This window comes from Cetorhinus maximus, chromosome 2 (genome assembly GCF_964194155.1).
Source record: "Cetorhinus maximus chromosome 2, sCetMax3.hap1.1, whole genome shotgun sequence".
In the NCBI taxonomy this organism is placed as follows: Eukaryota; Metazoa; Chordata; class Chondrichthyes; order Lamniformes; family Cetorhinidae; genus Cetorhinus; species Cetorhinus maximus.
In genome coordinates this window covers 72,678,088-72,690,940 of record NC_135880.1, presented here as the reverse complement: position 1 = coordinate 72,690,940, position 12,853 = coordinate 72,678,088, and the positions used below count along the sequence as shown (strand labels likewise).

General features: G+C 39.9%; 1 protein-coding gene across 2 annotated transcripts in view; it reads left to right on the top strand.

The window, feature by feature from the left end:
- The window catches only part of LOC144695080 (ephrin-A5-like), a 208,746-nt gene that overhangs the window by 177,500 nt on the left and 18,393 nt on the right, over positions 1-12,853 (top strand). For both annotated transcript variants that reach the window (XM_078566008.1, XM_078565999.1), the window contains exon 2: positions 7,776-8,068. In XM_078566008.1, coding sequence (XP_078422134.1) covers positions 7,776-8,068 — 293 coding nt within the window. The remainder of the gene's footprint in view (positions 1-7,775; positions 8,069-12,853) is intronic.

Here is a 12,853-nt window from a genome sequence, read left to right as displayed (position 1 = left end):
AACATTGTGCCTTTCACATACTATTTGTAGGTATACTCGAGCATGTGTGCATTGTAGCTGGAAGGTAACACTTTATGAAGAAGATGCTCACTGAAATCTCCTACCTCCTGGAACTAGACCTGCAACCTCCGAGTATTGCAAGGATGGCCTGATAGTGACTGTGAAGATGACCTTGGCCATGAATTTCTGTGTGTCAGGATCCTGCCAGTCTGAAGCAGACATGAATGTAACATCTCATAGTTTGTGCCCATACTATGTCAGAAAGGTGACAGGAGCTATTTATGCTAGGAGAGGGGTCTTTGTGTTCTCTCTAAACAGGGAGAAGCAGGTGGAGCTCACCCATGTCTTTGCCAGGATAGCAGGTTTCTCAATGGTACAAGATGCCATCACTTGCACACTTGGGCTGTATGGGCAGTGCATCTAAATGCTGAGATGTGTCAGAACTGCAAAGGAAGAGATGCATGCTTACACCGTCTGCAGCTTGTACATTACAATAGATTAGGTAGGGACATCTCCTCGATGATTGTGGCCTCGTATGCCGGCCACTGCCTAAGTCTTAACCAAACCAATGATTGCCAGCACTGTCTCCTCCATGGGGGTGAGGGCATGCAGCCCAACCTGCCCCGCTAGTTAAGTGATGCTGCCTCTAATTATGGGTTGCATTATCCTGCAAGAGCGTGTGTGTGAGGATGTTGCAAGGTGTTTGGGTGATGTGTCTGCCACAGTTGAATAGCTGGTTGTGTATGCAAGCTGAGAGTGTGAGCTTTTCAGCAATGTTAAGTGTGTGATGGAGTGGTAAGGTTAAGCATGTTGGATATGAGTTGTGGTTGATAGAGACTGTTGGTAGACAAGTGAAGGGGTGGTGGTGATTGAGCAGTGTTTGAAGATATTGATCCATTTCTAAGGATATGGCATTTGAAGATTCATTCACTGACCTTGATCGGTCCTGTGAGGTTATTAACCTTTTTGCAGCATTGTATCTAGAGCCACAGAGACTGTTGACATTAACCACGACAGCTGTCTGCTCCTACTGCCCTGGTGGGCCTCCTGGCTGCCTGAGGGAAGAGGACCTCCCTCCTCCTTTCCACCTCCTGCACCATGGGCCCCAGTGCTCATCAGAGAACATTGAAACATGCTTTTTGGTGTCTACTCTTTCTGCTCATAAACTCTTCTTGAACAATTTCCAGCACCTGATACAGCCAGAATGCTACTCTCCTTTAAGAGATACAGGCTGGTTTTAATTGATGCTAACCTCACGTAAACTTGGGCCTCCCGCTGATGCATGCAAGCAAGCAAGCAGCAGTGCGATTAGCATTGGATTACATGCCACTATCATTTAAACTAGTCATGCTGCTTGCATCACTACAAACGGACGTGGATTAATTGTGCATCAAGATCCCTGCATCCAATTACTGGCTTTATCCAAATTCCCCACCCAGTGTGACTTGAAATTTGACAGTGTAAAAAACATTTTGACCGGAAGTACTTTGACTTCCCCTCCTACTGCAATAAATTATATGTGCTGAGGCACGCTGCTCTTGTGCCATTCTGGAATTTGAGAAGTGCCTTTTATATCATAAAAACATGATTTCATCATATCTTGACTTTATTTATAAAGCTCAAATCCAAGTATTGAATTTTGGGAGCCCTAGGAACTGGGAAAATTTGGGACCTTCCTCACCCCCAACACCTGCACAACTTATCTTGGACCATTGAAACCCACTCTGTGGTTGGATCTTCCAGACTCATAAAATTCACGGGCATCAGGACCATTTCTGGGTACAGATCCCACCACATCATCAGTCTGCCTGCCTGTACGATCTTGCGGAAGTGACCGATTAACAGGTCACCTCCACATTTAGGGATGGCAGAAGGCCCAATAAATTCATGGTAAAGGATCCTCTAGGTAAGTGTAATCATAACATGATAGAATTTCACCCTCCTTTTAGGAGTGAGAAATTTGGATCTGAAACTAATGTTTTAAACTTTAAAAAAGGCAATTAAAAGGGTATGAAGTCAGAGTTGGCTAAAGTGGAATGGGAAGACAGGTTAAAAGGTTAGACGGTAGAGAAGCAATGGTAGAAATTTAAGATATTTCATAACTCTCAACAAAGATATATTCCATTGAGAAAGAAAGATGCCACAAGAAGGCTGCACCACAAGAAGTAAGTTAAGGATGATATCAAATTGAAGAGATGTACAATGATGCAAATATTTGTGGTTGCCTGAGGATTAGGAAAATTTTAGAAACCAGCAAATAATGACTAATAAAAAAAGAAGGGAAATTGAAAATGAGAGGAAACTAGCAAGAAATATAAAAACAGACAAAAGCAGCTACAAGTAAACAAAAAGGAAGAGAGTAGCTAAAGTATGGGTTGTACTTTTTGAGGGTGAGACTGGGGAATTAATAATGAGAAATAAGAAAATGGCAGAGACTTTGAACAAGTATTTTGTATCTGACTTCACAGTTGAAGACAAAGAAAGCATCCCTGGAAGGGTTAGGCCAGTTAGCCTAATATCTGTTATTAGAAAAATGCTAGAATTTATGATAGGACTTTCAGCAAATCATAATACAATCCAGCAGAGTAAATGTGGCTTTGTGAAAGGGAAATTATATTTGACAAATTTATTAGAGTTCTTTGAGGATGTAATAAGAAAGATGAATAAAGGGGAACCAGTAGATGTGTATTTGGATTTCTAAAACACATTCACTAAGTTGCCACGTAAAAGGTAACTGCATAATATAAGAGCCCATGGAGTTGGGTGTGATATATTAACATGGATGGAGGATTGGCCATCTAACAGGAAACTGAGTCAGGATAAATGGGTCATTTTCACGATGGCAAACAACTAAATGAGTGCCACAGGAATCGCTGTTGGGACCGCAACTATTTACGATCTGTAGTATGATTTGGGACAGACCGTGCTATCGCCAAATTTGCTGACGAAGCAAAGATAGGTAGGAAAGCAAGTTGTTAGGAGGATATAAATGGTCAGTAAAGGAATATAGATAGGCTAAGTGGCAAAAAAATGACAGTGGAGTATGATGTGGGAAAATATGAGTTTGTCCATTTTGGCAGAAAGAATAGAAAAGCAGAATACTATAGAAATGGAGAGAGACTGCAGAATGCAACAGTACAGAAGGATCTGGGTATCCTTGTACATGAATCTAAAAAAGTTAGCATGCAGGTCGAGCAGATAATTAGGAAGACAAATGGAATGTTGGCCTTTATTGCAGGGGGGATGGAGTATATAAGTACGGAAGTCTTGCTACAGCTGTAAAGGGCGTTGGTGAGAATGCACTTGGAGTACTGTGTATAGTTTTGGTGTCCTTACTTAAGGAGGGATATACTCGCTTCAGAAGCTGTTCAGAGAATGTTCACTAAGCTGATTCCTGGGATGAAGGGGTTATCTTACGAGGTAAGGTTGAGCAGGTTGGACCTATACTCTTTGGAGTTTCGAGGAATAAGAAGTAATCTTATTGAAACATGTAAGATTCCGAGGAGCCTTGACGGTAGATGCTGAGAGAGTGTTTCCACTCGTGGAGGAATCTAGAACTAGGGGGTGCAGTTTCAAAATAAGGGGTCTCCCATTTAAGATGGAAACGAAAAGGAGTTTCTTCTCTGAGGTTCATTAGTCTTTGGAATTCTCTTCCATAGAGCAGTGGAGGCTCAGTCATTGAATATATTCAAAGCTGGGTTAGACAGATTTTTGATCGACAAGGGAGTTAAGGGTTATAGGGGACATAAAGTGAAGGAAAGTGAAGTTAATCAAATCAACCACAATTGTATTAAATGGAGAAGCAGGCATGATGGGCTGTATAGCCTACTGCTCCTATTGCTTAAGATCAATGGGACGGCTGGCCGGTAGCCGCACTGAGAGAGGTGAGTGCTGCTGAGGAAGAGGGAGACCTAATGGGTGCCTCAAAATGGCAGTGCTCACGAAGGGTCCAGAGGGAGTTATAAAGAACAAGGCCTAGAACTGTCACAGTCCTCAGTGTGGAGGGGGACCTGTCCATAAGAAATCATTAGGCTGCCTTGCGTCTTCCTGACACTGACATTTGCAGCCGCTGTTGGACTTCTGACCTCCTGCCGAGAGGCTGCCTATGAAGCATTGCCTGTCTCCTGACACAGCGGGGGACCAATGTCATGTCCGTAAACTTGCATCACTCTCAGAAAATAGCTTTTAATTGAGGCCTTAAATGAGCTTGATTGCCAGCCCACTTCCACTGAGCAAGATTTGAATCCAGTGGCAGTCCACCCCTGGGAAGCTTGGCCCAAGGTGGGAAGATGTCGGGAGTTGACCTGAGGCACTACGATCTGAATTTCCACACACGCGCCCTACCTTCAAATCTGCCCCCATGGGTATGGGAAACTCTGACATAAGTGAACAGGCTAGTTTGCTGCTCTCTGGTGCTGGAGCCTGCAGCCATTGATGGAGAGCTCCTTGTTCTAATGGGATCAGAGGATTTGGAAGCTCGGTTCCAAGGATTGTAAAAGTCAGCTACTGACTGGTCATGACTTATGTGCCCATGGCAGGGGCCATATTTGGCTGGTGTCCCTGGGCACGAGCCCTGTTCATTCTAGCTCATTCACAAACAAAATGGTAATTGTTCCTATAAATTCCCCACAAATTTAATTTATAATAGTGTTTATTAAAACAACATTTCACAGAACTTTCACTCAGTACCAGTCCAACAGCGAGGATGATTCAATGTAATCTAGTCTTGGGTATTGGGAGGGCTTGGGTTTTCAAACCAAGTTCACTTTCAAGATGTATTGAACATTTATGTGATTACGAGCGAGCAAATATATCTGTCATGTTAACAAATAGAATACCCATAGGGGATCATGAGCATCACCAGTCTAGATCAGTTTTTGAACAGTAGTACCCAGAGCATATTGCATTTTACAGTTATAAGAAACTGTTAGACATCATTGCTTTTTGTTCTGTTTTTATCTCAAGAAACTTGTATTATATATTTAACAGAATTTAGCAAGTCTCGCTTGATGCTGTGACCTGTCTCTCTTCCTCCGTGCTTTCATTGTTGTTCCCTTCACATGATGCTTTTCAACTATACCAAGTTGTTAACTGATTGTATTGCACAAAATCCAAAGTTTATTCCTGTACATAAAAAGAAAATCCAATAGGGAGCAGTGGAATGCATGGTCTATATCAGACATACTGAATTTAGCAGTTCTTGAGTGTTTCTTAGTCTCCGGAAGAATTGAGTATTTCACTATTTCCTATTGTGCATTTTTTTAAACAATTTCCTCAAACCCATGTATATTCATCACATGGGTAAAACATATTGAGGAGAAAGACACTATAATCATTTAGAAGGTCAAGAACATATCCTCAAGCTTACAAGTAAAAAGGAACGTATCATTAATGAAGCCTTAAAATCATCAGCAAGAACTGCTGACCTGTTACCTTGCATAGTCAATATGCTTTGTATATTTTGAGTGGTGACAATACATATGGTACATTTGTGAGACTATTAAAAATACATTTCAATACAGTTACAAAACATACTTTATTAACATTCAATTCACTTTTTTTCACAGTACAGTGCACAGCAAATAATCTTTGCATAGCTGTTCCAACTTTTAAAGCATTGTAGTAGTTTCAAATGTAAGGGCTGAGGAAGGGCCAACCTTATTCAAAATTATCAACAAAGATTGTAACTAATAAAAGTAGTTATCAGCAAGGGGGCAGAAAATTCATATGTCTTATGGGGACAGAGGAAATTGGTGTAATGACGTTTGGAATGGGTCTGGTGATTTGAATTTTTTATTTTGGCTGGTAGCCATCAAGTTATTGAACATGTAGGAAATGCCGAGGGACTTCATCTTCCTGGCCAGTGTGCATATCTTGGAGGATTGAGAATGATCAATTTGCTGTTTCAAAATCATGTAGGTGTTTGAAATGTGAGCTATTGTGTTTAATTATCCCTAATGAGCCATTTCAGACAGCAGGTACAAGTAAACGTGTATGTCATCTTTTAGGAGTGGTGTTGGGAAAACTTCCTGCTGTGTGCATCTAAAAATCATTATTTGCTAACACAAGCAGTTGTGTCAGCATCTTGAGCCAAATTTCATGGCTGGCTTTCATTCAGAGGTCTCGAGTCAAGCAGTTACGGCAGTAATTAATGTTGTGCATTCCTTTAATAACATATGTCTTAGCTCTTGATGTTAGAATTAGAGATGTTACTAGTGGTGTGACATTGTCAGTGAACTTCTACAAGTACCACTAAGTAGAAAGCCTTGATATCCCTTTATTTTATTTGCTAGTTATGTTCTGAGACATTGTCAAAAATTACAAATTTTGTTAATGTTTATCTTGCATCTGTGTGGTCTTTCTTCAAAGACAGTTAAATATTAGTGTTTGCAGGATTACTACTGGACTCTCAGTATATTTGTATTTCAGACACATTTGTAATTTAGAGTGTGTTGGGGCAAATATAGATGGCCAGTATTTAGAATGTTTTAAAAAGTCTCACCATCTGATTTCTTTCTTAAAAATTAAGTCTAGATGAGCATTATGATAACCAATAATTCACAATAATGTATTTTTGTGTTTTTCTCTCAATATAACTTTAGCTCCATTTAGAGTTTATGCAGAGATGTGAGACCCGTTCTATCAGGTGACTGCTTAGCGTGCGCAACAGTTGTAGTTTAATACTCCATGCAAAACCACATTTTAAAAAACGCCTGGGTGACCCATTAGTCTTTTTGAAAACTTTATAAGCTTATCTATTTTAATGTATTGAATATTATTAAGAAGTGATGCTCCCCATTTGCAACATAAAGTCATACTGTGACCTGAGGCCAAAGCTTTGTGCCCACATTCAAACAAGCTGACACATCACTCCTTCGTTACTAAGCACTGTTGGCAGTATATCTCAGGTCAGCTGACCATTACATATTCGAACTACTGTCCTAAGTTTCAGATCTGTAGTAACACTGATATAATTAAGGAAGCACCAAGACTGATGGATGTAGCTAAATTGATATTGATCAGTTCCTTTGGGCCTGGGCTCTAAATGATGTTATTAACACTTTTTTTAACAGAAATATTTTTACTAGACTCAGACAAATGACAAAAGAATATTCAAATTAACTGCAGCCCTTTAATTGATTTTTGGAAAAAGGTTATCAACTAAAGCTTCTGCCAAGGAGGATGGATGGAGACATGTTTAAGCACCAATCTGCTTAGATTCTTAGTCAACTTATGTAGGGAGGCTCCAAGTGGAAATATGGAAGCAATTACCATCTTCTAACAGGGGTTGGGGCGGTGGGGTGGGGTGTGGTGAGGGGGGAGATTGGAAGCGACACCTGTGTAAAACATGCTACCTCTCAGTGGCTGGACAGAACTCAGTGCAACCCTCCTTGGATGCAGAAGGGGGTTGTGGTGGGGGGGAGAGGGGTGAATGGATGGGGGGGAGAAACTTATCCAGCGTAAAAAAAACCTCCTAATTATGCTTACATTTTAATGATTTTGTATGAGTGATCATTGGGACCAGCCTGACGGTCAGAGGTTATCTCATTCTGCTGTACACATTCGTATCATTAGGAGTTGAGCGAAAATTTCGAAAAGCTGCGCACCTTGGAGTGTATAGTAATGTGGATCTAAATGCATGTGATTTGAAGTAGATTTAATTATTTTTAAGGAAATTTTGTTTCTCCTGAATAATTGTTGACAGAGGTGATATATAACACCTACAACTCTTGTTTATCTGATTAAATAAAATAATGTTCGCTTTCTTATTGCAGGTTCCTGAAAGGTGATTTCCACATTGAAGTATGCATCAATGATTACCTAGATGTTTTCTGCCCTCATTATGATGACTCTGTACCCGAAGACAAGACTGAGCGCTATGTTCTCTACATGGTGAATTTTGATGGCTACAGCTCATGTGATCACACCTCTAAAGGGTTCAAGCGATGGGAGTGTAACAGGCCTTACGCGTCCAATGGTCCTTTAAAATTCTCAGAAAAGTTCCAACTGTTTACTCCGTTTTCATTAGGATTTGAATTCAGGCCTGGCCGAGAATATTACTACATCTGTGAGTATTTTCCCTTTTCCATTGGTTTTCCCAACAATTTGAAAGTGATGTTGCACACGTTAGATGATTGTTTTTGCAAGGTGAATATTATTAATCAACTACCTTTATTGTTTTTAGTCTCCTAAGGCACAGTCTTTTTCATAGAAAGCATTTGACCAATATTTACTTTACGAACATATGACTCACTAATGAATCATATCCCATATTTTGCATGTAACATCATGACAAAAATGAAAAATTCTGTATTTTCTCTGCTTCTAAAGTCGGGGCAACTTTAAAGTCGTTGTTTTGAGCTGCAGTTAAATATCCTGAAAGTCAGTGGTAATGGCCCCACAATGTGGAATTATTCAATTCATTGTGAAAACAGGGCATTGGGCAGCATTGGCAGTTGATGAGGATCAGTATACATATGAACTTCAGCCTTGAATCTGCAATCCTAAAGATCAGACTACAGGCAACTTTTCCAGTGAAGAGTAACTCACAAAGCAACAAATCCGGTTTAAGATGAAATTTGCTCTGTGCTTAGATCTTTCTTTTTTCTATGAGAAATAAGGATCAGAGCAAACTATTCCGATCTTATCCAATTGTTTTTTCATCCATTCCAGTGTACAAACAGTGATTGCACAAGAGCTCAGATCACAAAGCAGAAAGGTTTGACTATTGATTTTGCTGTAGCTTTTTGGAAAGGTTGGCTACTTAGACATAACAGTATCTATTGGAGGAGGGGCACAGTTGATGTGCTAGGCTCCACTATCAACTGCTGATAGTAGAAAAAAGAGCACTTTTCCTTGTCAAACTAAACACAACTCTGTTTGAATTTGGTTATTTCTCCTATCTACCCCCATCCTCCCCCAAAAAACACCTAGTGCACAGGTCAAGGGAGCTGCCTCACACCCCTGAATCTATGATCAAACACTAAATAAATAGGCTGCTGGATCAACAACATAGTCCCCGAGACTATCCTGCACAGACATGTAGGGCACCATGAAATTGAACACCTTGGGTTGTTCCCTCTGCAGCCATAGGATCAGATACCATGGGGTGAATAATTGACTCCACTGTCACAGATTATAAGGAAGTCTAGTCAACCTTTCTAAACAGGTTGCAATTTTAAATGCCAGAAAGGAATCGACTTGGTCTGAAGTCAGACAAGTCTGTCACTTGTATGGTTGTTTGTATTTTGTCCCTGGTACTGTAATTCTTCCAGATACCCTGCAGGTGACCCTAAAACCCTGTTGCTTGGGTGCTGAGGGAAAGGGCAGTAGCATTTAGTTTTCTCCTTTATTGAGAAGACCCAGTGTGACTGTCTGGATGTTTGAAATGTCCCAGTGAGTAATCAGACTGGGAACCATGGGAACTGTAAAGATGGGGAGGACCAAAAAAGAGAGGAAGAAAGAAGCTTTGCTGGCAGATATTGTGGCAGTTTTGGCGATCTTATTTTAATGACACATCTTGATATTCATTATGATTTCATACTAGTGATATAGGATATTTTTGTATTTCAGAAGTAAAAGCCAAGTGGAAGTTATTTTGCTGATTAATATCATAAGCTTCTAGAACAAAAGGTTATAACCACTGGAGGAAATGAAGTGCGTGTAACTGCTGAGACAAAATTTTTATTTTTAATAAAATTAAATGTGTGTTTGGTGATGAACAGCAGTAGCAGCTTATCGACAAGTATATGGTTTTAGACAGAGAGAGAGAGGGGATCATAACCGGATTTAATCTTTCTGTGAAATAAATGTGGGAACTAGTCATTTTTTCAGAAGTGTGGTGTAACTATGTGCTCTGGGAAATTAAAGAATGTCTTAGAAGCATCACATTAGTATGAAGTGGAAGGAATTCTTCCATTTGAATTCTCAGAGGTGCTAGTTAGACCTGCTACATCTCACCTCGACAAAAACTCAAAGTGGAGAGAGTAAAACTGCCCACAGCAGCTTTTGTTTCTGCTTTTCCCCAGGCTGTCTGTAAAAGAAAGTCCTTGTTAAACACAGCAGCTAAGTTATGAAGGTTAAGCAGAGATCTGTGTAGATTGATCTATGAGGATTCAGACGTTCACTGTAATCATCTGTTGGAGAGGGAGAGGGAAAAATAAATTTATTTCTAGTAAACTTTACTTTAACCCTTTTAGCGTAATGAAATCTGGTTCAACACACTTTTGACAGTGCAGTTCGTTAAGGTTCTTATCTTTTAGATAACTAATTCACAAAGTCCACTCGACCTCCTTCAAAGAAATGAAAGTGTTGTAACAGTTCACTGTTGGCGTAGGTGATGGTGGACCAGGGCACAATCAAAGTGCCCTTTAAACTGCACCTTGTGTCTTAATTAGACTTTTTAAATACTTTTATTTCAGCTTTATCCAAAAGAAAGGTGGTCATGATAATTTGCAAGTAATTCTGTCAGGTTTTTTTTAATTAGCACATGTGCTGGCTGCCAAGTGGCATGCTGAAAATATTTTTAACTGCCGCTGTAAACAAAATAGTTATTATAGTGCTTAGATAAAGATTAACAGTTGTAGCAATTCATTTAAGAAAAACCCAATTTTACTTCAGTGTTCCAGTTCAGTGCGAGACGTCACAATAAAAGATGATTTGTTGAGCCTCTGATAAAATTAGATGGCAAAGACAGAAGCTGGTGTAATTCATTGGAGCAACAGAAACTAGTTAATCAACAAAGCTCGTGTGGGATAAAACCAAATTGAGGCAATATTTCTTAATTTTGGCACCCCCAGCTTTCAGTTTTGGAAGGCAAATTGCCCGTTCAGCCAGCAAAAAACATTAGATCTAGGATGCGTGTTCTTCCCCCTTCCCCACCCCGCATAAGAATCTTAAATATTTATATACGTTAAGAGGCATGGACTTCAAGTGGCTTCCATTTTACAATACAGGAAGACTTTTCAAGTGCTGTACATCTGCAACCAATCCTTTAAAAGACTCGATAAACTATTAATAAATAACAGGAATTATGTTGTAAAAGTGACCTATTTCATAAAAATACAGCACGCAGGTCATGTATTAGTACTTCTGGTTTTAAAAGTCTCATGTAGATGATAATCTATTCCCTAAGGCCATTTAAAATTAGTTTTTTTTTTAATGTGCAGTAAACCATACTCACAAATAATAGATATAAAGACCCTAAAGCAATCACTTTAGATTGTATGGAGTTCATTTTCCCCTCTTTCTCTTAATTCTTACCAGCATTGAAAATTCATAATGTTTTGCAGATGGAGCATTGATTTGTTTTTTAATGATGAATTTGCCTTGGTTGGGCTGCCGTGATATTTGGGAAGATTTGTGTTCACTGACACTTCCCAGAAACATAAATGCCGACAGTATTTTACCACTCGAGCCTGCACTATAAAACTTGCATAATGAATAACTGGCAAATATTTTGTTTTTTATATTCCCTTGCACAGCTGTGTCCTCCTTCCCCTCCTGAGCAATAGAACACACTGGCCATTTGTTGGTTAGTTCACATTTTACACTGTGGGGAATTGAGAGTGTGGAATATTTAGCAAAGAGGTCCATTTGCAGCAGCTACTGCATGCTTGGGTTCTTCCTGGTCATTTAACATCTGCCTAATGAGGTGTTCTAAGGCCAGTTTACTTGCTTTTTTGTGCAATGATTATGACTTTGGTCATTATTCCCTCTATGTGAGGATACATGGATTTGCATAAATTTTGTCATCCTCTAATTGTAGAGACAATTCTGCAATGAATGTAATTCTCTTAGACCAGCTTATTTATAGAAAACAACCTGTTTACTGAATTAGAGTTGATCATGTTTTAGCTTTATTTTTCCTTTTTTTTTGTCTTTTCACGAGGGTATTTGAGGTGAGTACCCCTTTCTGTTATTTTATCCCCACCTTTCTCCTATGACCTGCTGCCATTAGCATCCGCTGCAGGGCCCAGGTGTCTTGGATTAGGTCCTGACTCAGTGGGCTGTATTGAGAAGGCTCAGGCTCATGCAGCAATCCTGCCCAATCTCATACACCACCTCCTCACCTCCCCCTCCCCACCCACCACCTCCGTTTGAATGGAGCTGCTCATCAGTACCATGTCCCAAAACCTCCCTTAGGAACCTCTGCCTCACAACTTGACCCTTTTCTTAGAATGACTGAATAGAATGGTATGGAAAGATTTCTTGTACAACTTGATGCTACACACTATCTTTTCCTTTTCTTAACCTTCTGCTTGGCTGCCCTGTGCGGAACTTCCTACAAATTGGCAGGAATGATTGTATTGTCCCGAGTGGAAAGCCCTGGATTTGGGGATCATTCCCGGCACCACTAGGGACTTGGGAGGGAGGATGTTGCATGGTAAATTATTAAGCCCTTTACAAACGCCAGTTGTGCATTTTGTGACGGTATCTGTTTTCCACAGTATATACAGTGCCAAACTGGAGGGGCTACTCCTACAATTCCGCTTGCACTTTCCTTCCACACTCGTCCTTGGTGCCTCCTCATTTATTTCGGCTCAGATTAGGAACTGAGTAGAGCAGGACTTGACCCTGCGTCGGTAATGGTGATATGACAAAATTTAATGATTCAGTTGTGGCATCTGGAAAGATTTTATTTTGTGGTTTTGCACAAGAAATATAATGTTGACAAAATATCATGGGATTGCTTGAGAAATAAATTGTGGTGAAGGCCCTTTACCATTTAATCCAGTGAAACTAAATAAATCAAACCAATCACCATTTTACTGAAATTTGTGTTTCTGCTGTGTGAAAAGTCTCTAGATAGTTTCTATAAATGGAAAAGCTAGGCTACAAGTTTTGTTTTTAC